At 49.3% G+C, this 26841-nt stretch overlaps 11 protein-coding genes across 11 annotated transcripts; 6 read left to right on the top strand and 5 right to left on the bottom strand.

The window, feature by feature from the left end:
- Positions 1–318: 318 nt before the first annotated feature.
- Positions 319–2956, bottom strand: SNOG_03342 (hypothetical protein; the record flags this gene model as incomplete). Its single annotated transcript, XM_001793858.1, has 3 exons — positions 319–684; positions 732–2754; positions 2805–2956. The coding sequence occupies 3 exons, from the start codon at positions 2954–2956 to the stop codon at positions 319–321; spliced, it is 2541 nt and encodes an 846-aa protein (XP_001793910.1).
- Positions 2957–3624: 668 nt separating this feature from the next.
- Positions 3625–3784, top strand: SNOG_03341 (hypothetical protein; the record flags this gene model as incomplete). Its single annotated transcript, XM_001793857.1, has 2 exons — positions 3625–3684; positions 3734–3784. 2 exons carry the CDS (start codon positions 3625–3627, stop codon positions 3782–3784), a joined length of 111 nt encoding a protein of 36 aa, XP_001793909.1.
- Positions 3785–4812: 1028 nt separating this feature from the next.
- SNOG_03340 (hypothetical protein) lies at positions 4813–6345 on the top strand. The gene is made up of 5 exons (XM_001793856.1): positions 4813–4961; positions 5094–5245; positions 5348–5410; positions 5462–6061; positions 6115–6345. Exons 1-5 carry the CDS (start codon positions 4884–4886, stop codon positions 6224–6226), a joined length of 1005 nt encoding a protein of 334 aa, XP_001793908.1. The 5' UTR covers positions 4813–4883; the 3' UTR covers positions 6227–6345.
- Positions 6346–7499: 1154 nt separating this feature from the next.
- SNOG_03339 (hypothetical protein) lies at positions 7500–9923 on the top strand (the record flags this gene model as incomplete). The annotated part of the gene is made up of 3 exons (XM_001793855.1): positions 7500–8559; positions 8620–9151; positions 9383–9923. 3 exons carry the CDS (start codon positions 7500–7502, stop codon positions 9921–9923), a joined length of 2133 nt encoding a protein of 710 aa, XP_001793907.1.
- Positions 9924–10252: 329 nt separating this feature from the next.
- SNOG_03338 (hypothetical protein) lies at positions 10253–11117 on the top strand (the record flags this gene model as incomplete). Its single annotated transcript, XM_001793854.1, has 2 exons — positions 10253–10334; positions 10423–11117. 2 exons carry the CDS (start codon positions 10253–10255, stop codon positions 11115–11117), a joined length of 777 nt encoding a protein of 258 aa, XP_001793906.1.
- Positions 11118–11901: 784 nt separating this feature from the next.
- On the top strand, positions 11902–12894 carry SNOG_03337 (hypothetical protein; the record flags this gene model as incomplete). Its single annotated transcript, XM_001793853.1, has 1 exon — positions 11902–12894. One exon carries the CDS (start codon positions 11902–11904, stop codon positions 12892–12894), a length of 993 nt encoding a protein of 330 aa, XP_001793905.1.
- Positions 12895–16113: 3219 nt separating this feature from the next.
- Positions 16114–16980, bottom strand: SNOG_03336 (hypothetical protein; the record flags this gene model as incomplete). Its single annotated transcript, XM_001793852.1, has 2 exons — positions 16114–16568; positions 16674–16980. The coding sequence occupies 2 exons, from the start codon at positions 16978–16980 to the stop codon at positions 16114–16116; spliced, it is 762 nt and encodes a 253-aa protein (XP_001793904.1).
- A 186-nt stretch (positions 16981–17166) lies between these two features.
- SNOG_03335 (hypothetical protein) lies at positions 17167–18249 on the bottom strand (the record flags this gene model as incomplete). Its single annotated transcript, XM_001793851.1, has 1 exon — positions 17167–18249. One exon carries the CDS (start codon positions 18247–18249, stop codon positions 17167–17169), a length of 1083 nt encoding a protein of 360 aa, XP_001793903.1.
- Positions 18250–19416: 1167 nt separating this feature from the next.
- On the top strand, positions 19417–19995 carry SNOG_03334 (hypothetical protein; the record flags this gene model as incomplete). The annotated part of the gene is made up of 1 exon (XM_001793850.1): positions 19417–19995. One exon carries the CDS (start codon positions 19417–19419, stop codon positions 19993–19995), a length of 579 nt encoding a protein of 192 aa, XP_001793902.1.
- On the bottom strand, positions 19941–21469 carry SNOG_03333 (hypothetical protein). Its single transcript, XM_001793849.1, has 2 exons — positions 20778–21469; positions 19941–20729 (listed from the first exon to the last, which is right to left on the bottom strand). The coding sequence occupies exons 1-2, from the start codon at positions 21458–21460 to the stop codon at positions 20282–20284; spliced, it is 1131 nt and encodes a 376-aa protein (XP_001793901.1). The 5' UTR covers positions 21461–21469; the 3' UTR covers positions 19941–20281.
- Positions 21470–23957: 2488 nt separating this feature from the next.
- Positions 23958–26306, bottom strand: SNOG_03332 (hypothetical protein; the record flags this gene model as incomplete). The annotated part of the gene is made up of 3 exons (XM_001793848.1): positions 23958–25707; positions 25847–26171; positions 26231–26306. 3 exons carry the CDS (start codon positions 26304–26306, stop codon positions 23958–23960), a joined length of 2151 nt encoding a protein of 716 aa, XP_001793900.1.
- Between the last annotated feature and the right edge of the window lie 535 nt (positions 26307–26841).

The following is a 26841-nucleotide window of genomic DNA, read 5'->3' as shown; positions in this document are numbered from 1 at the left end:
GTTCTCACTACAAGGCCCCACTTTCCACCAATTGTGGATAGAACGGAGCATGCCGTAGACTGAAACTGAATACAAGATGGAGAGAAAGCTCGGGTAGCTTCTTTTGAATTGTCTATTTTGTATCCTGTATGGTCTATATAGCCATGAGCTAATGAGCTAGCTGGGGAGTCTATAAAAAAACCAACGTATGAGTGGAGTATATGGCTAAGCCTCTACAGGTACTTGTGCTCCTTCAACCACTGCTTAACATCCTCACCATCCCTCTCTAACCACGCCGCCTTCGCGCCAATCGACTCCAAGCTCTGCGACAACGACATATCAAAGCCCTTTCGTGCTCTTGTTTGCGAAGAACGACTTGATGTCCTCAATGTGCTCGCGATGGGTAAAGGTCGACGTGCAAATCGACACGACAGAGCTCAACATGCTCAAGCTAGGTGGTAGCCTCCTCTCGAGCTCCTCCCAGTTGTCCTTGACCCATTTCCAGAGTGCATGGCAGCCCTCGGGGTGGGATCGCAGGGCAGAGATTGGCAGGTAGATGTCTTGACCCTTGACATCTTTGCTCAGTGCGAAGTCAAGTGTGCGCTGAATGAGCTCGGGTGACTTGGCGCGGCCGAGAGAGCGCAGGGCAGAGTTGCGCTCGTCAGCGGTGGCGGCGTGAAGAGTCTCGTTGATAAGCGCGTCGTACTGTATAAAGTTAGTATTGTTCAACCACAGAGTCTCTGAGGGCTTACCTCTTCCTTGCCACCCTTTGCCAAGACGATGGCGTACACGCTACCGCGAATGTTGGGGTGGATGGCGGTCTTGTCGCCGGCCTTGAACTTGTTGAACATGTCAAAGGAAGCCTTGGTGATTTCCTCGTCGCCAGAGATACCAGCGGCGCCGAACATCAGGCTCTTGAACTGCTGCTCAATGTGCCCATCCTTCTCGCTGAACGTCCAGCCCAGCTCGTGCGCCTTGTCCTTGACGAGGTCCAGTTGGAACTGCTTGAGAGCATCCCTAATGGACTGATCCTCGAACATCCAGGCGCCACGGAGGGAGCCAATGCGGCCCGTAATCTCCTGCCAGACAACCATGTCGGGCTCGCTCTTGAAGCTGTCAAGAAGCGATAGGATGCCTGACGACTTCTGGTATCCTGAAGCAGCCAGAGAACCGGCATCGGCAATCATACCAGCCCTGTCCTCGACCGTGAGAAGACCCTCCTTGGCAGCCACACCAAGCTTTCGCAGCCGCTCTGGCGTGTACGAAGTTCGGTAGATACCGGAGTGATCGGCATTCAGCTTGAAGAAATCCATGTCTTTTAGCTTGAAGTTAGCCTCGCGGTCAAAGAGAGTCAAGTCCTCGTTGACGCCGTCCTTCGTTCGCAGTCCAAGGAAGACAGGGTAGAGAGTCTGATCCTCCTCAGGCTTGACATCGGCAGTGCGGAGGAAGCGATTTTGCTTCAGGTGGATCGAGTCGGAGCCTTCGGTGACGGTGACGACGGGGAAGCCGACTTTCTTGGTCCAGATGTCCATGACCTTGCCGACGTCCTTGCCGCTAGCTTCGCTCAATGCAGCCCACAGGTCGCCAGTCTCGGTGTTTCCGTAGGCATGCTTCTTCAGGTAGCGACGGATACCCTCCATGAATGTCTCCTCGCCAATGTACTTTGAGATCATGCGAATGACACTGGAGCCCTTGGAGTACGAGATGGCGTCGAAGATCTGGTTGATCTCGTCCGCGCGCTTGACAGGAACCTCGATAGGATGACTGCTGCGCAACGAGTCCAATGACAGCGCGCCGGCAAGGTTGTCAGTAACATAGCCCTCCCAGACTTTCCAGTCGGGGTAAAAGACGTTGCAGGAGTACCAAGACATCCATGTTGCAAATCCCTCGTTTAGCCACAAGCCATCCCAAAAGTCCATGGTTACCAGATTGCCGAACCACTGATGTGCCAGCTCGTGTTGCACGATCTCGGCTACGCGCTGCTTCATTGCGGCGCCGCTGTTCTTCTCATCCATGAGCAGATCGACAACGCGGTACGTAACAAGACCCCAGTTCTCCATGGCGCCGGCACTGAAGTCGGGAATGGCAACCATGTCCATCTTTGGCAGCGGGAATTCGCTGTCAAACGTCTTTTCGTAGAATGCCAGAGTCTTTGCTGCAAGCTCAAGCGAGTATCGGCCGTGCTCGATATCCCTGTCCTTGGGCGCATACACTCTGACGGGCTTGCGGAAGCTGTTCGTCTCGATGTAGTTGAGCTCTCCGATGATGAAGGCGAGGAGGTAGGTCGACATGAGGGGCGTGGGGTTGAAGGTGGTGGCCTTGCGCTTGCCGCCCGTGACCTTGGAGTCCACCGTCTTCTCAGACGCCACGTCCATGTTGCTCAGACATGTCATCTTGTCGTCCGCGACGAGGGTGACAGTGAACTTGGCCTTCAGCGCCGGCTCGTCGAAGCAGGGGAACGCCCGTCGTGCATCGGTCGGCTCCATTTGTGTTGTGGCCATGTAGGTGGTCGAGCCGTCCGCTGCCTTGAACGACGACCGGTAGAAGCCAGCCATGTTGTCGTTCAGGATCCCGGAGAAGGTCATGGTGAGCTTCGCCTTGCTGCCCTTGGAGATGGTCTGGTCGAAGCTGACCTTGGTGGTCTGCGAGTCTGCATCGTGGGAGACGGTGGGCGACTCTGAGATGACCTGGTCGCCTGCGGTGATCTTGGTGGTGTGGATCTTGAGTTCGTTCGTGTTGAGTGAGATTGAGGTCGTGTCTTCCTTGACATCTAAGCTAGATACATGTCAGCCCTCTACTTTCTGATACTCATGACACTACCGTACTCAATAACCACGGTACCCTCATAGGTAAAGTCCTCAAAGTTCGGCTCCAGGGTCAAGTCGTAGTGGATTGGTTTGACATTGGTGGGCAGCACTTCACGCGCCGCAGCAATGGTGGCCGACCCATGCTCTTCGCCGCCAAAGTGCTTGCACATGTTTCGTCTATGTGAGCAGTGTCTCTGGGCAACGAGGGTGGGCTGTCGAGACGATATGGGCGCTCGACGGGGGAGGGTGTTGTCAAGGGCGAGTGTTTGTCTGGCGGGGTAAATAGTGGGAGCAGCTGTCGTGGGGCGGCCTGTATGTAGCAGTTCCCGACGAGGAGGGTTCAAGCGCCGACTGCGGGAAAGAGCGGTGGCAGGTGACCCTTTCACTCCGGACGAGAAGAGAGCATGGGCATTGTCCGCCCTGCGCCAACCGCCATTTGGCCTGAAGCAGCGCATGAGGAAGAATGCGCGCCTCTTCAATTGGCTAATGTCTGTTTGCGAAAGAAGAGTGATCGCCAAGAGATGCGACAATGCTAACGACGCACGCGCCAGCCGCCGCTTCGCCTATAAATCCCCGCTGCGTGTCATCCTCTGATTTCTCCAACTACGCAAGGCAGTCCTCCTAGCACCGTCTCTATTAGCGGATGTGCTGGATGTTCTGGCAACACGTTTGTCAGCCCTTGCCAGACAAAATACCAAGCACTCGTTTGAGCCTCTCCACCATTCCTCCATGAGTGGTGAGGTATAGAAGTAGTTGCCACATAATTTTTCACCGTCACGTCAGAGCTTGATGAAGTACGAAGTGTTTGCCGTAGAACCTGATGTTGATGCACACTACAATGGACCGCGAGCACTATCCGCCCAGCACAAAGCAGTCTCCGTCAATCCCATACCGCCTCGTGAGCCTCCTACCATACCTTCTCGCCCTCCTATACGGCATTTTCACAGTCTCTTGTTCGAAGGGTATGGCAACTGGGCTGGATCTCCAAGGTCGCCTAGGCGGAGGAATTTACTTCCCAAGTGTGACGGACGAATTATCGTCTTGAGGTCGTAAAGGGTCGAATGCCTGGGTTCGTGGCCACCACTTCATCATTGCTAATTTACCTTTGGTGTCCGGGTTCAAAAGTTCAAACAGCTCCAGACAGACCATTCTGGGCTGTGCACGTAACCCATACGCAAGGCCCAAGTCGGCCGAAGAATATGAGATAGTCGTTCGCAGGGAGGTCACTTCTCAGACCCACGCTCGATGAAGGAGCGCATTGGGGCGAGGCGGGGAAAAAGAAGCTTAACTCCCGCTGCATCTTCCCCACGACACGTTTGTCTAGCAGCACTTTCAGTAGTTGAACAGTTTCAATATAACCCATAAGATCCTGTGGTCGAGCTTTCTTGCTCTCGGTCTGAATCTACTGGTAGGGGGTGAGGTCCCCGAAACACTTGATCCCAATTTCCCAATGGCAAACCTTGACCAAGAACGGCAGAAGCTTGCCTTATATTTCTAGTATCATGAATCCATGGCAGGGTTTGGTGATTTCTCCATTAGTTGCAGGCTTCCATCTGCCATAATCCTCTGAGTCGGCACTGCTGAAATTCATTGCGTGAAGTAATTCCAAGAGGACTGCTTTAATTGTCCAGACCTCGCGTGCAAGTTCAGACTTTGCGTCTTGCTCGAATTCTTCTAGGGACAATACGTCACCAGGAAAACCAATCCCTTCATACATGGTTGAGGTTTGCATACGACCCAAATCGTCAAGAGACACGACTTATGTACGCGTGCTTCCTGGCAGCAGTGAGGTGGCCATCACCTGGTGAGCTAGGACTTGCCCATCTTGCCCATCTGGGATCGCATGATGTGCCATATTGCATGAGAGCGAACATCGAAAGTGGAAATGAGGATGCTCCCCACGCGGAAAATGCAGGAATCATGGATTTGATGGTGGTGTGGTGCGACAGCCAATCACGGCGATGGGGCTCTTGCTGACTAGCCGTGCCAAGCTTCACATTTGCAAGAAGTCGCGGCCGGCCACTCCACCTCTATCACCATCGCCAACGATCCCCATTGATCCACCTCCTCCTCGCTCCGAGCCAGCTCACACTCAGCATGTTGGCTCGATCAGCCCTGCGCACGGCGCGCTCCGCCGGCAACGCGACCCGCAATGCCACCAGCAGAACCTCTTCGGTACGCCTCTCGACACCCTCCCCAGCCCAACACCGCCCGCGAGCTCCAATGCGTTCCTTGCGGACGGCATCATGTGATCTGGCTGCGAAGACATACAAATTGATGGCATGGCTGACGAATTGGATGATGTAGCGCGCGGCTTCGACTTCGACCGAGGGAGCTTCCTCAACGCTGAGGAACAACGCCCTCCCCATTGGTGCTACCGTTTTCGCTCTCGGATCGTCCGCCTGGTACTGGCAGATGTACGGCCGCAGTGTCGACGCCATGACACCGGCTGAAGAAGGGTGAGTCGCGCCCCCGGATATGTGCATGGACGTGGTGGAGGGACATCGGACGAGTGCTTGGCGGCGAATTGCGGAATGGCAGCTAACATTTTCTCACCACAGTCTGCACCCAACTCAGTACCCGTGGCAGCACGAGAAATGGCACAAGACATTTGACCACGGAGCGTAAGTGTCCCGCATCCGACATGCTAGCATCCCGCCTAAACAGAACCATAGTCTCCGCCGTGGTTTCCAGGTCTACCGCGAGGTCTGCGCCTCTTGCCACTCCATTTCCCGTGTCCCCTACCGAGCCGTTGTTGGTCAGTTCATGACTGTCGACGAGGCCAAGGCCCTCGCCGAAGAGAACGAGTACGACACCGAGCCCAACAACGAGGGCGAGATCGAGAAGCGCCCCGGAAAGCTGTCCGACTACATGCCCGCGCCCTACAAGAACGACGAGGCTGCCCGCGCTGCCAACAACGGTGCTCTTCCCCCGGATCTATCGCTCATGGTCAAGGCCCGCCACGGCGGCTGCAACTACATCTTCAGCTTGTTGACCGGTTACCCTGAGGAGCCTCCCGCGGGCGCTGTCGTTCAGGACGGCCTCAACTTCAACCCCTACTTCCCCGGTACCGGCATTGCCATGGCTCGTGTCCTGTACGACGACTTGGTCGAGTACGACGACGGAACCAAGGCCTCAACCTCGCAGATGGCCAAAGATGTTGTTGAGTTCCTCAACTGGACTGCCGAGCCAGAGATGGACGACCGCAAGAAGATGGGCTGGAAGGTCTTGGCCGTCACCAGTGTGCTTTTCGCCCTCAGCGTCTGGGTCAAGAGGTGAGCAGGCTAACTCACGTTAATTAGACACCCGAAAACTGACAACCACATAGATACAAGTGGGCACCGCTCAAGTCCCGAAAGATCGCCTATGTCCCACCGCAGCAGAAGAGCATTCTCGACCAGATCCCCAAGCCAAACACATCGGGCAAGACCAACCAATAAGCGTGGTTCAGATTTGCATTTGGGTGGATTGGGAGGAGCGAGATGCGGCAGCGTGTGTGTTCTATATTCTGTACAGTGTCAGGTACCCTCAAATAAGACTTCTGAGATTCCTTTGTTCATTTGCAAGACTTTGACATTCTCGCTACGTTGTGGATGGACTAAGAACACGGCCGTTTTGTGGTGGTGCGATGCTAACCAGCTGATCGTGTTAGGTCTGCCAGAACGTTTTCCACTTTCAAGATTGGTTTGTACAACGAACGTGTCGTAGGCTGTCTCTGATTGACTTTCTCAAAAGGGGCGAGTAGTGGTCACTTCATGGATGCGACGAAGCCGGTATAGCAATGCTATGAACGTTGAAGTGTCTACTCTACCTACTGGTCTTTCAGTTTGTGTTTACCAATCCCCCATCGTACTCCGAACTGCGCCTGAAGAGAACTGATTGAGCCCAGGTTTGGTTTGCAGAACAAGGCCACCATAACTATACGCATTTCGCAACCCTTGCTCCTTCTTCCATGTCAACGCTTACAACCCCGGCCATCCGCTGCTACATATCCTCGCCGTCGACATGGAGACTGGCCCATATCGATTCGCTTATGATATCAGGAACGTTAGTTCTATTGTCGTAGAGTTGTCGCGCGTTGAGATTTGAGTATCAGGAAACGTCCAGGTGTTTACTGCCGCTTATCACTACGACAGGAAACAAACCATGTCTTTTGAAAGTCTGAAGCTACACAACTGTCCTGCGCCTAGCAGTCGAAGCCTATAGACACTGCGCAAACCTTCAGCCCAAAGGATGGCCTGCTATTCATCATAATCTAGTCATTTTCCGCTGTAAATGTGAACATGCGATACTAGGGCATGGGCAGCATACGAGCATCAGGCGAACGGACATGGTGACACGTAGTCGAGCACTTCTCATGCCGACAGTCTCGAAGCTCATCTGATGAATTCAATTCAATCAGGCCAGATTCAGAGAATCTGTTCCGCCTGAGGAAGTTTTTAGCAGCATCCGTTGGGCGATGACGCCGTGTTCCTTTGCCCTAGAATTAAGGCAAAAAAAGCAAAACTGTGGCGCGGAAAAGGCGCGGAAAAGGCGAAGATGTCCTAAACGAGCGCCGAATCAGGACACGCAATTGCCTTGGCCTCAGGCTGTAGCCCAACTGACTTCGCCTTTACAGCCTTTCAACCCGCGATGGCTGCATTATAAGTTAAGCGCTGTCTTCGCACACTGTTGGTGGTGCAGCTCGAGATTCTACAACACACTCCTGAGATCATGGACTCCAACGATAAGCCCTGCCCAATTCGCAGAGAGATACGCCCCGGTTTCCGTCGTATAGGTATCGGGAGAATTCGTCGCGGAATTGCCACCTGCCGCCTGGTCGCTTGTGATACGAACGCTTGTGAAATGAAAGCTGGGGGTACGGCCGCTCTGGGTATGGACTTCGTGTCTGAAATATCCTTTGAAGAACTGAACGAGAGATTGCGGAAATCACAGGAACAGCTTCAAATACGCCTATCCACTGAGTTACTGAAGAGAAGACTGGAGAGCCAAGAGAAGAGCCGAAGAGATTGTCGTGATGAGTTTGAAAAGCTGTCGACATGTATCTCAACATTGAGAGGACAATTGGAGAAGTTCTGGTCTTCCACGGCAGAGTTCAGTAGACGCCGCACGCAATGCCAGGGTCGACGCTTTAGTCTGCGAAGCTACTACCTGAAAAGGTACTTGGAACTAGTTCTCGATTTCAAACTGTCGAGTTACTACCTGGGACCCGATGGCAAGCTGGATCGCGCACTTCAAGGAGCCCAGGGATTTTTATCGACGTCGGAGTTATGGTCATCGAATGAATTCGTTTTCGCGCAATCAACCTCGCCCTCTCAAACGGCGGAAGATCTCCTCCTGGCCAATTTTCGAAACGCGCAGTTGAGACTGAATGAGCTGTCCGCGTATGGAGCCCTGCTGGAAACGAACTTTGAGAATGTCAAAGAACAACTAGAGCAACTTTTGTCCGTCGAAGATGCACTGGACGAAGAACAGAGGCAGACGGAGCTGGAACAGCGACAATCCGAGAGATCCATGGAGCGTCTCGAGCGATTCATGAGAGATGTGACACTCCGGCTGCAGATGCTCGTTGTGCTGCTTCTCCTGTGCGGCAAATTTTCCGGCGTCTCGGACAATGATCAACCGATGTGTACAACCATGCCCTGGAACATCCGACCAGCTCTGATTGTGCTGTGGGGTGTCTGTTGGATGTTCTATACCCCCGAAGGCAACGTGGATCCAACGGGTAGACAAGACACCGGACTGGACAGAAATCTGGATATCTCAATGATAGGTAAGAACGAGCGAGCATTACAAAAGTGACGATTCCATCGTGCTAATCACTTCCATATAGATTGGCCTCAATGGATCAATGACGGGCCATTTCAGATTTCCAATCAGGATCCTTCCCTGTACAACCAAGATCCGATCGCACAACGACCAACGTTACCAGCTGCAACCGAAGCTTCGACCCCATTTTTCATGCCTGATTTCTTCCAGGACCTAGCTCTGGACGCTGCGTCCTTGAACCAGAGCCTGTATAAAGGTGGTCCCGATCGCAGAGTGGCGCTCGACCCAAAAGACGCATTCAGTAGCTTGAATCTCACATCAAACATGGAGGTATTACCGACATATCCGATGATCAGTGGCTATCATCCAGGATTAGCCAACGAGCAACTGGCAGGGTTCCATCCAGGACTGGTGCCGTCTGCATCTACGGCGACTGACAGACCAAATACCCTTGCGGAACAATCGACATCGTCGTCAAGGCCACTAAGCGGGTCTGAACAGCCGCGGCAGCCTACACCCTACCGTCCGGAAGTTTCTATGACTTGCGAGCATACCCAATGTAGCGGTTTGACGTTTGATCATCCATCTGACTGGAAGTAAGTGCTTTCCTTCTTGAACTTTTGGATACAGAGTGCGTCCTCCGCGACGAAAATCTACATAGGCTTACAAAAGACGTGTAGGAAGCATGATGATAGAGTCCACAGCCGGAAAACATGCAATTTCACAGGCTGTTCTCAATCATTTGGGTCGAAAGGCGAGCTCCATCGCCACAAACAAACAACGCACAACCAAATCCCAGCACACAGGCTCCTTGCATGCCCTGAAAGCAATTGCAAATACTCGCTTACACCACACTTCAAGCGCAAGGACAATTTTGTTGATCATTTGAAGAGATTACATGGATATTCACCGGCCAATGCGAAAGCTAAAGCAGACTCTGAAACCATATCGCAGGCTAGATCGCAGCTCGAACTTCAGACCGAACCCCATTCTCCGTCTTGTGAAATACCAAATATCCCGACCATTGCTACGTCGGCGGCCAACGCAGGTCCTGCAATGGCAAATTCATCTCAGCCAGACCGAACCCTCTCTACCGCGCCTGGACCATCGAAGAAGCGACGTCTAAGCAAGACTGCGCCGTATCCAAGCGAGCTGTCAGACCTCTCAAGGAACCCGAATCAAGAACCCTACAACGAAGAAGAGACGTGGAAGAGAAAGGTCGCCAGATACGAGACGGAGATGGAAGCCTTGCGCGCCCAAAATGCTTCTTTGAGGACTCGAAATGACTTATTGGAGAGCAGGATTCAGAGGCTGGAAGCGAATCAGGACTCACTAATTGCTATGTTGGCGGAACGTCGGTCTTCGTAGTAGACGCAGGGATCATGCTGTTTAATGAGTTATATAACAGCCTAATCTAAATGTTGACATGTAAGTTTCCTAGCCCGCCTCCTGGTCTGAGAAACAGGCGTGTTGCGTTGGGTAGTTACACCAAGAAATTTGGTACCGTGGTTTAGACCCTAGCATATCAAAGAATTTTGCGCACCGAGGCTACTGCATCTACATCTACAAAATCACTAACACAAAGGTTTTACATTCCAGAACTTATAACGCTCTCAATCTGAACAATCCTGTGTCTCCCAGGGAGAACGCGAAAATATTGGAAGAACACCAACCCGCGACACAACTCAGGCGATATCATGGACCAACTTGCGAAACAGACATCGAGTCTAGGAATCTTTTCCCCCAGAATTGGAAGAGGCTTCAACAACTTGCCAGGAGGTGAGCATCATAGCGTGTACACTTCACGCGCCCTTGCACGCTAACCTCCATCTCAGAGCTGCACAACAAGATATACGAAACTCTACAGCGATATCCCTTGCCAATGCCTTCGCTATTAGAGCTTCCTGCCATAAAGCGCGAGCAGAGTACTTCCCTGTGTACTTTCAGCAGGCTACAGTCCCGATCCCACTCTGCCATGTCCAGCCTTTCCTCCAAACCTTCTTCGCCAACGCAACCGCCAAGGCCATCTGCGCGCTTCGGGTGAACATGACTGCGTGCGAACCCAAGGACGATCCAGTCATCGACATGCTGTGGCTGCTCAGCTTCCTGCTCGCTCACCCCAGCATCAAAATCTCCTTCCACTGCGCCGACAAGTTCAAATACGAGGCATTGCATTTAAACGACCTAGTCAAAACTGCCCGGAAATTTCCAGCATGGCGCTCGCATCTGGACTCTATGCATTCCTTCGATCTCTTCACCCGGACAACTTGGTGTCGTGGCCTCACCAACGTGGCCTCGAAGTCCTACAGACCGCTCCAGCCGTGGGAACTCAAGTCCGTTTTCAAGCCTGAGCATTTTGAGGCGTGGTGGGACAATGAGGGACAACGCTATCAGAAGACGCAGCAGATGTTATCCGACCTTGGCGTGATGAAGGCCAACATGGATTGTTTCGGATATTACTGTAAATCTATTGCTCGCTTGCTTATGCACGGGTTTAAGAGAAATGACGAAGATATGAATGCCTATCATGAGAGTCGCGCTGGTTGGCATAGGCGGTGGTAGATAGTGGGGCTGGGTGTGGTTCTTGGGATGGCTTTGAAGTTGGCAGAAGATGGTGAGAGACCAGTGGATCGCGATCCGATGCACCGCAGTCTTAGAGCTGACGATATGGTCAATCGTGAAAGAACTTCAATTGTAGGACCATGTTAGTGAAGGAAGAACGATGCATCTTTGTCGTTATGTGTTGCGGCTGCTACCACGTCACCTGCATGGTACATGTCTTTGGTGTAGTAGAGCAGCTAAATATCCTCTAAACTAACAGTCATCTCTACCTCAATTGTAATAGACTCTACGGTACTCGTGTTAGGTTATGGGCGACTGTGGCGCTGACTTTACTTAATCGGGAAAGTATCGACTTAGCGATCTGTTTAGTACCATGGTAAGATCGCTCGATAGGTCGATGTTGACTCAACAGAGTCTCCGCATCTACTACACTCCTTCTATTGCTCGTATCTTTACCTAGGTAAGAAAGTAATTTTTTCTTGGTGAACTACAATCATACCTACCGTGTCTCCTAAGATGCTCAGACACTGTACCGACAACGCAAACTACCAAAAACAGCCGATGGCAGGACTATGAAATTGCAGCTTCGAATTCCTGAGATAGTTGTAGAGTTCGCTGATGACGGCCATACTAGTAGAAGCTAACTCCATATGTCATCTAACCATGGTACCGTCATCTAACTATGGTACCGAAGTATTGGCAACCACTATTTCCGCAATCGAAAGGTCATATCATGCGTGCTCTCTTCTCTTCAACCTTTTTCTCCCAAACTCATCCTCACAAAATGACGGACCATAAGATCACGAACCTTCACTCGAGCCCCTCAAACGATTACCTTCTTGAGCAACATCTTATAGAGTATTGGCACCACAATCGCGAAGAACATTTCCGTTTCAACCGCCGCACAATTTGGTCATCTTACGATCCATACTTGACTGTTCTCGGCGACAACCCACCTGTCCGCTTTCCCATATATCACCACTATCGCGATATGTGGAACAAGCCAACCTGCATGTACTTCGAGCCCTCGTCTTACTCGACTTCCCCACCCCGCATTGTCTTTGCGGCTATATACGAGGCCTGGCGCCATGACTGTGGCGAGTATTGGAATCCAGAGTACGGACACTTTATGGCCAATCCGGTGCGGATCGCGGAGCAGGGTCCGAAGACGCTGGGGGAAATCATCGAGATCCACAAAGAACTTTGTGCGCTTGGAAAGGAGCATGAGCCTAACGATGGAAAATATCGTATGCACAAATCGTATCCTCAGGTATTGCTAGTGTGTGATACGATGCCCACTTTCTCGAAGGAGGATGACGGATATGTCAGTTTGAAGAAGGTTGCTGAACAACAAACTGTGCTCATTGTTAAAACGAGGGTCCCAGGAGATATCTCCATCGATGAAATGGCTTCTCATGCGCTGCCTCTGGAGAGGTCCGACGTGGGAGACCTGGATGTCCTGCGCGTCCCGCTTTCGATAGCAGTGAAGTACATGATTGCGCTGGAAACTCTTATGGGAGAATCGCAGGGCAAGAATCCGAACAGGTTTGATACTGAATTGCTCACGGTTGAAACGCCCCTTGGCTTTGATCCGATCGTCACGCGTCATCCAGCGATGTGGGGTGCTGCGATGGTGGAGGTGGCTAGGAAGCACGGGAATGGTAGCATGGTGCCGTGGCGATGGCCTGCTTTGAGGATTGCTGCAGGCGTTTCCGGACAGCCGCATGAGTCCGAGGAAGATCATTGGAGACATTACTGGAAGCCTGGACATGAGTAGATCCTGGAGATGCGTGTCATGACGTTATACTAGCGGAGGATGTCGTTCTCAGGGTTGTGATCGACGGAGTGCTAGATGTAGACGTTGGTTCGCGCAACGCCCGATTGTAGTACATAAATAATTGTACAACATGCCCTAACTATGCAGCTCAGACAGCGACAGAATAATTATTTTCTATTTGGATGTCCGGGTGCCAAAATCGCTTCATTGAACACTACCGAGTCCGTTCAAAGATAAGGGTATCAGGAACGGTAAGCATTGAGAGGTGTGTTTTATGCTTCGTAGCTGACTAGTCCCGTAGAAGCAGCTTTTAAGCTCAAACTTAAAATGTGGATAATTGGTGTATATGCTAAGCCTGAATCTATATGTACAATTCCAAGTTTGCAACTCCCGCGCAGCAGAGTTGCAAACTTAGAAAATTATACTAAATTATCTGCTAGTACTGCTGCTACCTTCTCCTGCTGCTTAGAAAATTAATCATCTCTTATACGCGTTGCTATCGCCCTGCAAAGTTGTCATTTTCTGTCTGTGCCTATCGTTCTGACACTTTTAGGACACTTTCAGAACGCCTGCACAGTCTTTTCTATCGCAAAAGGACGTCGTTAGAGTATAGATTATCTATAAAACCCCTTTTTAATCCTTTGCCTCTGCGCTCTCCCTCCCTATCTCTCTCTCTCTCTCCTCTATCTATCGTGACAATGTGCAGATAACTGTGATCTTGTAACCTCCCTAGGTAATACAACTAACAATCTGACTTTCCTTCACTGGCCTATCACCTGGCATTCGTCTTGGTATGAAGGATCTCGGAAAACGAAGCGAGATTTGTGTACATGTTCACAAGTGCGTTGTTTTAAACGTAACTGGACCAGGTGCAGCAATAATTTGTGCGCGCTGTGCCTCACAATTCTAAGCACCGTATAAGAGCTATTCTGTCAAGCTGTCTATCTCTAAGATTATTCCTAAGACCCTTTTAATGCACTAATCAGCTATTGAGTCCATCTAGGCTTATATATGAGACGACAGCTGCTCTCTAATGGAAGGCCGAGTTTGCACAGAACGCGCACGAATTATCGCTGCACCTAGTGACTGAGTCTGAGCATTGTGGAATCTCTCGCAAACGCAGCTAATTGACGACAATTTTTTTTTGTCGTCTCGGTCAATCTCCAGCCTCCCGAGGGCTTCAAGTCCTGGAATGCGTCTTTCCTCTTCGGGAGTTGTAGTAGTCCCCACCACGCGCCGCAAGGTCTCGCGAGTTTGTAAACAAGCTTGTGCTTTGGGACTGGGAATATGTGGCTCGAAATCTCGACAGCAGGCAATCCATCGCGTCCATTATATGCGCGCTCCTGCTCATCATCGGCACCCTCTGCAGGCAGTGCGAGTTGACCCCACGCGACCTCCCGGGACGTGCGCGCGCAGGAGAATCGGAGTCTATCTGCATATGACGATACTTACCCAGCATGAGGTTCTACGCTGCTGCATTGCTCTAGTTGCTCACCTTTTTGAAGATCTCTTAGATGTTTGGTAGCTCGTGTAGCCCTTGTTTAGCGCGTACAGTAGGTGTTCTATTATGCACTTGCACTGTAACTTTAACTTTCGAAACAGCTAGCCTCTCCGTTAACGTTAAGTTACCCGCTAAGCGCTAAGATCCTTTGAGCTGCATTTTCAAGAGAATGTGAACACCTCTTCAAAGGGCCTGCACTAACTGCTCAACATTTATAAGATCTTGAATAGGCACAAGTTTGTATGAGAGATAGACTGAGAGCGGGCTACAACGCACGGATCGCCCACCGTTGCAGTCTAAAAACTGTCCCAAGAGGTTGCGTTGCACCATCATGCCCGTCCTCATATAGCCGTACGGGTCTGCTGAGCTGTGACTACTGACGCTTGGCTTGTAGATTCCCTCCTTGCTCCTCCCCGCGGATGACTTCTAGTACCTGTCCGACTTTATGACGCTCACATTTGCGACCACGAGCCAAGCTTGAGGAACATCCCTTGTACATCTTCACGCCCTCGTGGGTGGATATCTCCTGAGTCCTCAAACCTCATCGTAATCAACATCGCCGAGTCGACCGTGTCATCAATAGAGTTCTCGATCGCCACATTATAGACGTCTTTCTTAGAGCCATCTGGTCAATGACGCTGTCATCCGAGTACGAGTCTTCATCTCCTCTCGCAAAGCCGTAGGGGATCATGTATCAGTCGAAAGTCTCGTCTTATCAAAAGTGCCTCATGCAATAATTGTGGTGCTCGAACGAGGCCGGCGATTGCGCGTCCACGATTGTCGCTTGGAACCTGTGTAATGTCTCCACGTTGATTTCCGTCCACTCGCACTTGACAACCCTCCTTAAGAATACCGACATCATTTCGCCGTTAGCTCCGGTCTTTCGAATCGTAGCAATTTGACTCTTGAAGACCTTGGGAAGCTGCAGACTATGTTCGTATGCTTCACGGTCGTAACCCAATGCCTCCTTTTTGTCCTTGATGAGAGCCTAGTGGTCGTCTGAGATACGCTTACGCGTAACTACACGATATTCAATATGCGGCGATGGCAATGAGGGAATCGAATGCGTTGCACTTACTATCTCCACGTTAATCTCCGGTTAGACGGGGTCAACTTGATCATCCCGGAAGCCCTTACAACCCTTACTCCATACCGCGCGAAGTATGGTACACTAGGTAGCGTACAATCTACGGGAGAACTGGGATAAAGCTTAAGGTCGAGGCGATGGAGGAATAATCTTCGGAACACGAGGAACGGCTATAGTCTGTATTGAGGGAGCTCGAATTAGTATGCCGCGAAGGAGAGTGTGCCGCGAAGGAGAGTGTGCCGCGAAGGAGAGTGTGCCGCGAAGGAGAGTATGCCGCGAAGGAGAGTATGCTGCGAAGAAGGGTATGCTGCGAGGTTGGAATAGTCTGCGACGGGGGAATAGTCTGCGACAGGAAAATGGCTTCGAAGGAGGATCGCTTGTTATAGAAGAGGTTGGATAATGCTGACCTTGGACATGAGACGGCGTTGAGACGAGCTTTTGTCTTGTCTTGAGTTGATTGACCTGTTTCGCTTCCCCAAAGAATTGAGTACTGAGCCCCCTTACTGCGCCAAAGTACAGGTCGTAGGGGGTGTCTTTGTTTACAGGGTTTTGTCTCCCCGGGTTCCTACGGTTTTCCTTCCGGTTTAATCAGGTATGCTCCTGGGTTCCTGCGGTTTTCCATCCGGTTTGATCAGGTATGCTCCCGGGTTTGGCAGGTTTTCCTTCCTGTTCCATCCTCAAGCTTTTGCTTCTTTGAAGCGTATTTGTCCTCCGTAGGGCTTGGTACCGGAGTTGGACGAGCAGTGCAGAGTACTACTGCCAATGATCGACTCTCAGGCGGCGCGAGAAGGCTTAGCTCCTTGTCTCCAAACACCACGATCTTGTCAACCAGCCTGTATTCAAGCTCATGTTTGTGGTCCGATAGCATTCGGAGGGTACTGGCACCGTTCGGCGTGCCAAGAATAGCATGGAAGCCTGGGTCCCATTCGCTATACTCCACGTAACCGTACAGCTCTTCTCGAATCGAAGGCGATTGGCTTCGCGCCGTGAACATGACATCCTTCGTGTCATCGTTGACGATCTTCATGCGGACAATAGCGCGCAAGGGAGACACTTCAGGTCTTGGAAGACCCTTCCTATTCGCATCTTGTACCGCCGTGTTTATGGCGCGCTTCTAGCACTGCCAAAGAATCTCCGACGGAAACAGCTTTGTGCCCGGAGTTTTGTCTCGAAATTTGTAATTCTCATTACATATTATAGTCCCGTGCTTGACATCGAAGTAGTTGGAGTAGGCTGCGTCGACTTCTTTCGGGCTAAAGACGTCGACGTATCGCAAGCACCCGACCATGATGCCAGCCTGACCGAGCATCTTGCTGATGCTGTTTTCGATATTTGACCGAACCAGACCCTCCTCTATCTTGTAGTCGCAACTCTCCAGTGTCGCGGTCGGTGGCGGGGGGACCACGAAGCCCGAAAAGTTCCTCCATTTGGCACCGCCAATCACCCAAGTGGACCAGAAGAAGTCATGACGCTCGGCATCGGTTCTGAGAGAAGACATCGTAAATCTATGGTACAAGGAGTAGATCGTGGTTGTTTACGGAGGGGTTGTTGTTACTGGTTGATGATCTTGTTGTGGTGCTTTGCGTTTGCATCTACCTGACACTAGCGATGGTGAACTCCTTCCCTGGACACCGCCATCGCCTGCACCTTCGCTCTACAAAGATTAGAACCCAACCGTAACTTACTAGGTATCTTGCGGAAAAATGACGCCACCTTGCCTTCTTACGCTGTCCATGAGCTCCAGTACACGTATCGTCTCTGCCCAGGGCATCGTCTCGCTTTCGTGACGTCCAGCAACGATGTCAAGAACTACAGAATCAGCTTCCCAATATAAGCCCTTTCCAGGTCTCTCGAACTCGAACTTCGCATCTTCCCTGCCGCGCCTCTGTAGTACGAATGAGCTCGGCACCGAAGCTACCCACCCGTACACTATAATCGTACCCTCACTACCCTCAATTCTGCAAAAGCTGGGTGGTGACTGCATCCCTGCACCGGAATGCGAGGTAGCTATGCCTTGACGCCCATCTAAATACTGCAGGATCATGGACGTTGCAACATCCACGCCATCCGAGAGCGTTGACGTGGACAATATCTTGGGTGTCTCATGTGCTACTTTGTGTTCACCACCTAGAGGCTGCTCAAGTCCGATAATGGCCCAAGTCAGAGAGTAGATACCAATGTCGAGCAGCGAGCTCGCTCCCAAAGAAAGATTCTTCAACCGAGACTCAGGACCTTTAGAATCGAGGCCTTGGTCCATCGCAAAGTCGCACATCACGCGATGTACTCGCCCGATGGCTTTGTCTTCGTGAACGAGCTTTTGAACGCTTTTAACCAATGGGAAAAATCGTGTCCACATTGCTTCCATGATGAAGACGCCCTTGGCTTTGGCAGCATCGAACACCTCCTTCGCCTCCAAAGCATTCAATGTAAACGACTTCTCGCAGAGGATGTTCTTTCCGTGTTGAATAGCATCTAAGCAGTTTTTTTTATGGAAGGCGTGCGGTGTGCCGATGTACACAACGTCCACGTTAGGGTCGGCGTAAACTTCTTCATAGCTTCCGTACACGCTTGGTGCCAGAGGAAGATTTGGGAGGTGCTGCGCAACAAACGCTTTGCCTTTTTCAAGAGAGGATGAGCCGATGGCTTGAATGACGTGGTTCGCTCTAGCGTCTTTTCGCGCGATGGTCAAGTCGACAACAAACCACGACGAGATCAAGCCTGTGGCTACGATCCCCCAGCGCAATGTGGGTCGCTCTTCTGAGTTCATCGTAATGCTGAAGATGTCGATTCTTTAGAAAAAGGGACCCTAGGAACGAGTAGACTTGCTGAACGATTGAAAAGAAGCGACGGCCTGCCGAGCAGTCCAAGGCTTTACAAGAGGTGCGACTTGTATTTCGCTTTCTAAGGTCGGAAGTCAGTGATGTCGATTTGATCGGACGGAGCTGTAGACCATCAAAATTCTTTGCGATGGTAAATTGTTGCTGGGAAGAATTTGAAAAGAACGAACTGGTACCCCGCCCCGTGTACATCCAGGTTTCCGGTTAAAAGGCTCTTTCAGCTCGCGCCGCCAACTCACGACAAATGGCTGTAGACAACAAGTCAGATCATACCATCTTACATGATAGCAACGATATAAAGTTCAATTGAACTCGGTGTGGTGTGATGTCATTTAGAGCTATTCCAACATCCTGCCGCATACCACACAAGAAAACAAGTTCGTCTGCGATGGATGAGATCCACCTTTAGCATCGTAAACCTTTTTGGATCGTATAAGCAGATCACAGTCATTTCAGTCTCGGCCTTGACTACATGATACGAGCGATGTAGAAGGCTAAGTAGAGTGTAGATCATGATCTACTCAGTATGCACCAACATCCACTAGAACGCCACCAGGCGCACCCATGTATGTGCACGGACTCTTGCCTTTGGTGTTGAGGGAATCACTCCTTGTCCCACTGATGATGGAAGTTGTTTGGATAATGATGTGTGAGCAACAAATTTGCGCAGATTTGGACATGCGATCAAAACTGTCCTCTTCAAAAGTGAAGGTGGCTCACAAGTCATCACGACCATTGCACGTGCTAAGCCATCTGATTCGATCTGGAGCATATGGCAACGTTTGAATCCCATAACCAAATCCCTCGCAAGAGCTATTCTGAGCCGGCAGATGAGATATTTTAGACATCTGGCCCTCACAAAGACATCTGGCCCGCACATGGGGCGCTTTTGTACGGGGTTCGAGCAAAGGCTGAAGCTGTGGTCGCCGCATGAGGCACGATGTGCATTGAGGGACTAATTGGGCTTGATCACATTGGAACCGGGAATATGCCAGTTCAGTTTGTCGCTGAAAGTTATGGTATAAAGCTGACAGCCGTGCAGTCCGTCGACAACAGCACAGATCATACAACCGTGAACACCATTCGAGTCTTCAATCATGCGCGCCTTCATTATAGTTGTCATCTCGTCCTTGAGTGTCGCCATGGCCTGCAGCAAGGTTACCAAAGTAACCCACACCTTCTACGGCTATCCCGATAATGACCCGCCCGGTCCAGCCACCGCCTACGACTGTGGTCGCGGCTACAAGGCTGGGGGCACTGGCACGTACGCCGACCCGTTGACCTTCGCCTCCGCGCCAGGAGAGTTCAACCAGTGCGAAATCATTTACGACCCCTACACTCGCAAGTACCTTCGATTCGAAGACTTTTGCGCGCAGTGCGACAGCGACTGGAAGGCGAGCCCAAAGATCGCCCACATCGATCTCTGGACAGGGAGCGCGACTGTGAACGGCGGTCAAGACCAGATCAATTGCGAGAACAACCTTACGCCAAATAGCCAGACTATTGTGAGGCAGCCGTCGAAGAACCTACCTGTTGACTGTGAGTACTTGCTGTCGGCGATGAGGCTGAATGACACTAATACAACATCAGCTACTGCGTTGTATGTTAAGGGCGTCAATCCTTCTTGCAGGACCAGCCATGTGTACTCGAGCTACAACATCGGCGACTACTGCTAAGTCAATCGCTCAAGGGAAAGTAGTCAGACACGAGGATATTCAGGAGAGAGCCGTTTGAACCAATGACAGTCATTACCATAGTACAAGGGATTAAGATCGGCCAATAACCATCAGCAATTGAATACTATATTCGGAAAGTGCATGACCAGAATCAAGCTTCAATCTAAAGTGATGGCGCCATGCTTGCCTGATCTGCTTCCAATTGGCGTGTGTGGTGTAGAGGCTGACGTGAGACGGGAGTGGAGCGGCCCGAAGTATAGTATTCGCATTTGTGTCTGGTCTTTGATTATTGGTAGCGCGCGGAGTCTGCTTGCAGGATCATCTTGAACAGCTCAATGTCCTGCCTTGCATCTTCGATACTTGTCTTAGGGGCCTTGCTGTTGATCACACAGTCATGAAAGGCCAGCATCTCTAGCGTGTATGGGTCCATATAAGTCTTGCGCACCTTGGTTTCTTGAAATCCTTCCCTGACTCGTTGCTTGACCGTCATCGTGATAGGCAGGCCACGCACGTACGGCGTATCATACTGGATGCGTACAATCTTGTTCATGGAGTAGACCTCAATGTGTGCGTCGAATTCTGGCACGTCGATCACGCCCGACTCGTACGACACCGGGAAGTCTTTATACTTGAAAAGCACGTTGAAGATGCCCGGGTGAGTAAGCACGGCTCCTGCAACTGATTGAGGCATGCCGAGCACTTCTCGCAACGCCGACAAGTCGTGCGTTCCCAGCCTGGGATGTTCTTAGCCACTCGACTTCAGACAAAGACCGAAGACATACCCTCCCAACATTCGCAGCATGTCTCTCGATTCCGGGGTGACTGGTACACCAAACTCTTCGTGTAACGCCTGCTGGCACATGCGGGATTCGCGTACCAGTCGGTCTTGTGTGGCTGCCTCGCTGAAGTCGTTGAACTGTTTGGGGAACATGCCCGACTGCCCGACAAATGTCGCATTTGGTCCAATGATATCTCTTACTCGTGCATACTTTATCTCTGCCATGCTGCCGACCTCTTTGATCGCATCCTCGAGAGCCGCCGCGTGTCGCCTCATTGTGCCAACGAAAATTTTGCCTTTGGACTCTTTCTCTGCAAGGATGAGCAGGTCGATATCGCGGAAGCAAAGGGCTGCTGGCTTCTCGAGCAAGCAGTATTTGTTATACTTCAGCGCAAAGAGCGCATGAGGAAGATGATAGGCATCAGCGCTCGCGACAAGCACGACATCAACATCATTCGAAGCACACAGCTCTTCTGCATTGGTTGTTGTTTTTGGCTTTGAAGAGCCCAGTACTTTTGTTGCGCAATGAGCTAGTGCTTGCTGAGATACATCGCAAAGATACGTTGTTTGAAACCAGTCCGAAAGTGCGTTTAGGTTGGGAATGTGGATGACTTGTGACACTTCTCCGCAGCCGATGATGCCCACGCGCAGTATCCGACTGGAATCGTTAATGGATGTTGACGTCATTGTTCACGCAATCGCCAAAAAAAATGATGTTGGTTGCTCGGTCCTGATGCTGAGGTTTGGTTCTGGTGCGGAAGCCACCGTTGGCTCGGCCCGACATTTCTACGCTACTAGTGTCAGAGCGTAACGTTGAGGTCGGTGCGGCGCTCAGCTCAACGCGACGCTTAGCTAGTACTATATCTAGTTTTTAAAAGATAAGGCTATAATAACACGTATAATAGCTATTATTGCAAGATCTCTTAGTAGTTTAGTAAATAAGACCTTATAATTATTTTATACTATTTAAATTTACTTAGAAGCTTTATATTACGTCTCTATAATATTATCTTTAGTAGAGAAGATAGAAAGTATATAATAGCTTACTTAGCAGCTGCACTACTACTAGAACGTTTCTATTATTTCTTCTTAGAGAAGACTGCTTATAAGGCTTTACGCTTACTTCTTTAAGATAATTATATAGCTTTTTTAGCATTATGCTGCTATTTCTAATGCTTATATTTAGCCTATTTCTTAGCTTTCTCTTTTTCTCTTACTATCTTAAGTCTCTCTTATTCTATATACTTATTCTCTAGCTTAACTTAACGCTAGACTTTAGCAGCCTTACGTAACTCTTTCTTATAAGCTTTTTAGAGTTTCTTCTCTATCTTATTCTACTCTTTAACCTTCTTCTAAGTATAAGCCTCTCTAACCTTACTTAGAGACTATAAGATAGCTCTACTATAATACTCTTAACGCTATTAAAGGCTAAGTATATAATACTTACCTTTATGCTTCTTTTTAGTATTAAGAGAGCTATATAAGTTCTTATTTTCTATATAAAGTAGCTTATTTTTTACTTAGAGATAGTAGAGTATTTAGGTAAGCGCATTACTCTCTTTTTTTATCTCTTTCTTTATTGTAGCTATTATAAAAGCTTAGAGCTACCTCTAATTAGTTAAATTAAGCATAGAAAAAGTGCTAAGATCTTTATCTTTATCTAGTATTATTTTCTTAAACTATTTTAGTATAACGTTGCAATTCTTTAGCTATATACTAGTAGCTTTAAATAAAGCTAAGATTATTTCTCTAATAAAGAAAGAGATCTAGAAGGTCTAGAATAATAGAAAAAAGTTCTCTTTCTGCAATGCTATAAGCTCTTAGCTATAGTAAAAGAACTTAGTAAGTTAAGCTAAGTAAGCTAATAAGAGTAGCTTAAATATTACTACATTAAGTAGCTAAAGCATATAGGTTAAATAAGAAAGTAGTATAGCTAATAGAATCTTATTCTAATAGCAGTACTTAATAAAATCTATTATTATATAACTCCTATAGCTATCTAGAATAAGAAGCCTATATGCGCAATGCGCTCTCTTCTTAGTATAGTAATTAAATACTTATTTAAGCTATGCTAAGCCTATATTATTATTTATCTAGCTAGATAGAGATAAAGTAATATGCATCTAGTACTTGCTAGCCTTAATTTCTTATACCTAAGAAGCTTAAATATAGCTATACTTAGCTTTATATATAATATCTAGAGAAAAAGCATTTCTATCTACTTCTATATATGCTAAGATAGTAATCTATATATATAATCTATCTTAACGCATTGCCTAGACTTTTTTCTTCTTCTAAGTTATCTTACTAAATACTTATTTACTCTGCCTAATAGAGCTAATTATAAAGCTCTTCTTATCTATATTATAGAAGTTCTAGAGTAGAATATTATATTACTCTATCTTAGTGTATAAGAGATTAAAGTATAGCCTATATTTAGCTCTAGAATTAGCATTATAGCATATAGAGTCTATACTATTAGTCTAGTAAGAGATAAGATAAGTATTATTGCAGTTAAGAAAGCATATAACTTAGCCTTTGCCTACCTCTTTTTAAGCTATCTATAATGCAAAATTTTTAATTATTATACGCGTAAGTAGAAGCTCTTATTTAGTAAGCTTTTTAATATATACTATAAGCTCTAGTTTCTATTATAGGCTAAGTTTTATAGCGTTAACTCTCTAGGCATCTTTTAATGCTTAAATACTCTTATATCTTTAAGCTAGCGTATAGCAACTAATATTATATTTCTTAGTAACTATTATATATAAGAAATAATTATTAAGACTATAGGATTTAATTTCTTTAATTATAGCTTAAATTAGTTCTATATTAGTAGAGTTATAACGCGTTAAAGTATAGTAGTTATTAGAGGTTTTAGTGTTAGCTAAGCGTCGCGTCGAGCCGAGCGCCGCACCGACCTCGACGTTAAAGCTTGCGTCATCGTCGCATTCACAGTTACTTTCGCATTCTTCTGGGCTTCACAATTGCGCGAGGGCATCGCAAAATGACACTTCGTGCGGCGATAGCTTAACGAAGTCTAATTGCATTTCTCACTTGTGTTCTCAACGTCGTGTATACAAATCGCTATCGAAAGCAATTAAATCACGAAACGATTCAGGGTCAGAATGAAACTTTTGAGGGTACCTGCCTAAGATCAAAATTACATCCAGCTTCTACTCCATTACAAACTTCCCAAAGGCTTAACATGCTGTTTCCAAACATCCAAAAACGCCCTGCGATCCTTGCTGCTTTGGAATTCGATATCGAGTTTGGAGTAGCCGAAGGAATTGATGTTTCCGATGCGGGTTGATGCCTTGCTCCTACCAAAGAACGACCGCGACGTCCTTATCGATGCCGTTGATGAAGCCGCAGAACCACCTGTGCCTGAGCGTATGATCCCAGGACTCTCCATTGAGTCATGTCGCGCCCTGCTGGTAGGGCTTGTCTGGCCATTGCTGCTCGATGATGCTTGAGAGGATCGACGTCTCTGGAATAGCTTGTCAGGCGTCCATCTGCTCGGGTCTTTCGAATAAGACAGGGTCAATTTATCGCTGTCCTTCTTGTACACGGATTCCGTGAGCCACTCAAACGCATAATGTGGCTCTTCGACCCAATGGCCTTTTCCCTCGAGACAGCTGGTATAGAACAAAAAGATCAGCACATCAGCGTTCATCAGCCCATTTGACTCAAGGTGCAGCTCGGTACGTCGCCAAAGGCGCAAATTCCTGCCACGACATTCTGGCTTATGCTTGTCCGAGGAGATGGTGCGTATCGGTCGATCGAACATCAATTCAGCCGCGTCTTTTCCATTATTGGTGTACAGCAGAGTTTGAAAGACGGAGGACGACTCTGAATTGCTGAACGTATACCTGATGTCTAACCATTGTTTGTTCAAACGACCAAAAGATCCTCTCGGGAAATCGACGGAAATGTCTCCATCGATCGTCGTCGTGAGCGGAATCGATGGCCCAAGAGCAGGAAAATCCTGAATGCTCCATAACTTGGCCTTTTTATCCTTTGAGCGATAGGTGGCTCGCAACGAAATTCCTCCATCTTCACGGTATTTCCAATGCAGATAGCATTCCTGAGTCTCAAATACGGTCTTCTCCTGGCCGCTGACACGTTCGGATGATTTACGCTCGACTTTCGCCTTGCCACCCAAATCTGTCCATTGCAGCGCAGCATCGCCAATGTTGAGTGGCACCAAAGATGCAGTCGAAAGCACATGACGCAAAGTGAACGACAATGCATCTTCTGGCGACGTAGCAATCGTACTTGTTGCATCTACGTCTAGACCGAGTGAAGGCGACAAATGTCCATTTGGGAAGATGCTCTGCATTGTCGATACCGATGATCGATTTAGGTTCTCCGATATCGAAGAGGCAATTGGTGATTGTGCCCATTGGTTTGAAATGAAGTACTCTTGCTCGGTCTGCGGACTGCCTAATGCTGGCGACGCCGTGCCCGGATTTGGTCGAAGTGTTGCCAGTGATCCACCAATGTCAACACCACCGTGGAGCGCATCATAGCTGCTTGATGCTTCGGTATCGATAGTGTATGTTCGAGGCCGAGGAGCCGGCGGCATTTCTCGAACCTGTTGCTTCATGGCGTCGCTCGGTGCAAGATGTGAACGTTTCTCGACTGCTGCTCTCTTTGCGCGATTCTCTTCGAACATGATAGCATCTTCGACCTCGCATCGCAAGCGATGTAAGACAGCTGAAGTTCCGCTGTCAACACCTCCCGTGGTTGCAGGTGTATCTCCCCATGAAGATGGTCGCACGAGCTGTAGATCTTGACCCATGCGCTCGTCTTCCGTCTTGAGCCACCTGTTGAAGATCTCCCAGTCTTTATACAAAGGATGTGCATCGTCTGGCGCTGGTAGAGCTAGTGGGGATGACGGCGAAGATTGGGACGCAGCGCCAACTGCGCTACTGGTGTACCATTGGCCCCCAAGGCTAGCAGCTCGATGACGCGGCTCAAGGAGAAGTCGTTGTTCCCTCCTCGAAGACTCTAAGCTAAGGCGTCTAGGAGGTATCAATACTCAGCTACGGCTCGTAGTGCTTGACTTACAGCTGCAAGAACGAAAGGCACATGTTCAGAGCCTGATAATGACCCGAGATCTGCTTCCGGAGGCCATCGAGCTCCTTTTCCTTCCCAATGTACTTGATCGTCCACACGAATTTGGATGCGCTCATCTTCTTGTCGACAAGATTATCTTTGTATGGCCTCAGACTGGCTTCACATTTCTCCAAAGTCTTCTTGAACTCGTCGACTGGGAAGGGCAGAGGCTTGCCAAATTCCTTCATTAGCTCGTCGAGCTCGAGAAGACATATTGCAAAAGCCTGAAACTCGCGCACGAGCGACTCAACCTGTGCTTCCGAGTTTTCGTTCGCATCTACATGTAGGCGAGCTTAACGTCAGTACTGACAGCGACCCACACAGGCAGTGACATACCCTTGAATGCGATGTACACCCTCGTCGAAATCTCCACCAGCTTCACGGCATCTGATGGGCTGAATCCAAAAGACATCGCAGATTGCTTGCGCCGCGCCCAAGCGCAGCTATGCTCAGATTTCAAATTCCCATGCAACGTTACAACAGGTAGTCAACAACAAGAAGCACCTTTACGAGAGCACAAGGCTCCCACAAGCAGAGAGAAGGTTGTATGAATTGTAGTCAAGGCCCACTCCAAACGCCCGGATCCTGGCTGGCAGGGCTATCCCAAAGGCAGACCGCTGCTGTGTGCGGGGCTCAGCGTATTGGCCAGGCGTTCCAGATGCTGGCATGGCTGCACGCGCACATGGGGGCTAAACAGTCCAAACTGCACGTTGACCTGTCAAGTTTTATCGAGTGGTCGAAGCGTCCACTTCGTGAAGCTTGTGGCGATGCAAAGAGGCGTATCTCCATCAGGCAAGGCGGCTTCTGACAATGGATCCAGAGCATACCAAAACACCACGTGGGGGAGCGAACCGTCAACCGTGACTCTCCACCACGCGACCTCCTATATTCATGCATCTACTTTCGGGACGCAACTAGATAACTGCGACATCCCTATGCAGGTTCTA

The sequence above is a fragment of the Parastagonospora nodorum genome (assembly GCF_000146915.1).
Source record: "Parastagonospora nodorum SN15 chromosome Unknown scaffold_5, whole genome shotgun sequence".
Taxonomy (NCBI): Eukaryota; Fungi; Ascomycota; class Dothideomycetes; order Pleosporales; family Phaeosphaeriaceae; genus Parastagonospora; species Parastagonospora nodorum.
The sequence above is the reverse complement of the archived record's forward strand: the minus strand, read 5'-3'. Positions and strand labels throughout refer to the sequence as shown.

What these genes read in the sequence shown, in the direction of transcription:
- SNOG_03333 (XM_001793849.1), bottom strand. Translation starts at nt 21,460, where the DNA reads ATGACGTCAACATCCATTAACGATTCCAGTCGGATACTGCGCGTGGGC. An exon ending in ATGCTGCGAATGTTGGGAGG is followed by an intron (nt 20,730 to 20,777) that starts GTATGTCTTCGG and finishes AGAACATCCCAG; the next exon opens with GCTGGGAACGCACGACTTGT.
- SNOG_03340 (XM_001793856.1), top strand. Translation starts at nt 4,884, where the DNA reads ATGTTGGCTCGATCAGCCCTGCGCACGGCGCGCTCCGCCGGCAACGCG. An exon ending in CCACCAGCAGAACCTCTTCG is followed by an intron (nt 4,962 to 5,093) that starts GTACGCCTCTCG and finishes TGGATGATGTAG; the next exon opens with CGCGCGGCTTCGACTTCGAC. An exon ending in CTCAGCGTCTGGGTCAAGAG is followed by an intron (nt 6,062 to 6,114) that starts GTGAGCAGGCTA and finishes ACAACCACATAG; the next exon opens with ATACAAGTGGGCACCGCTCA.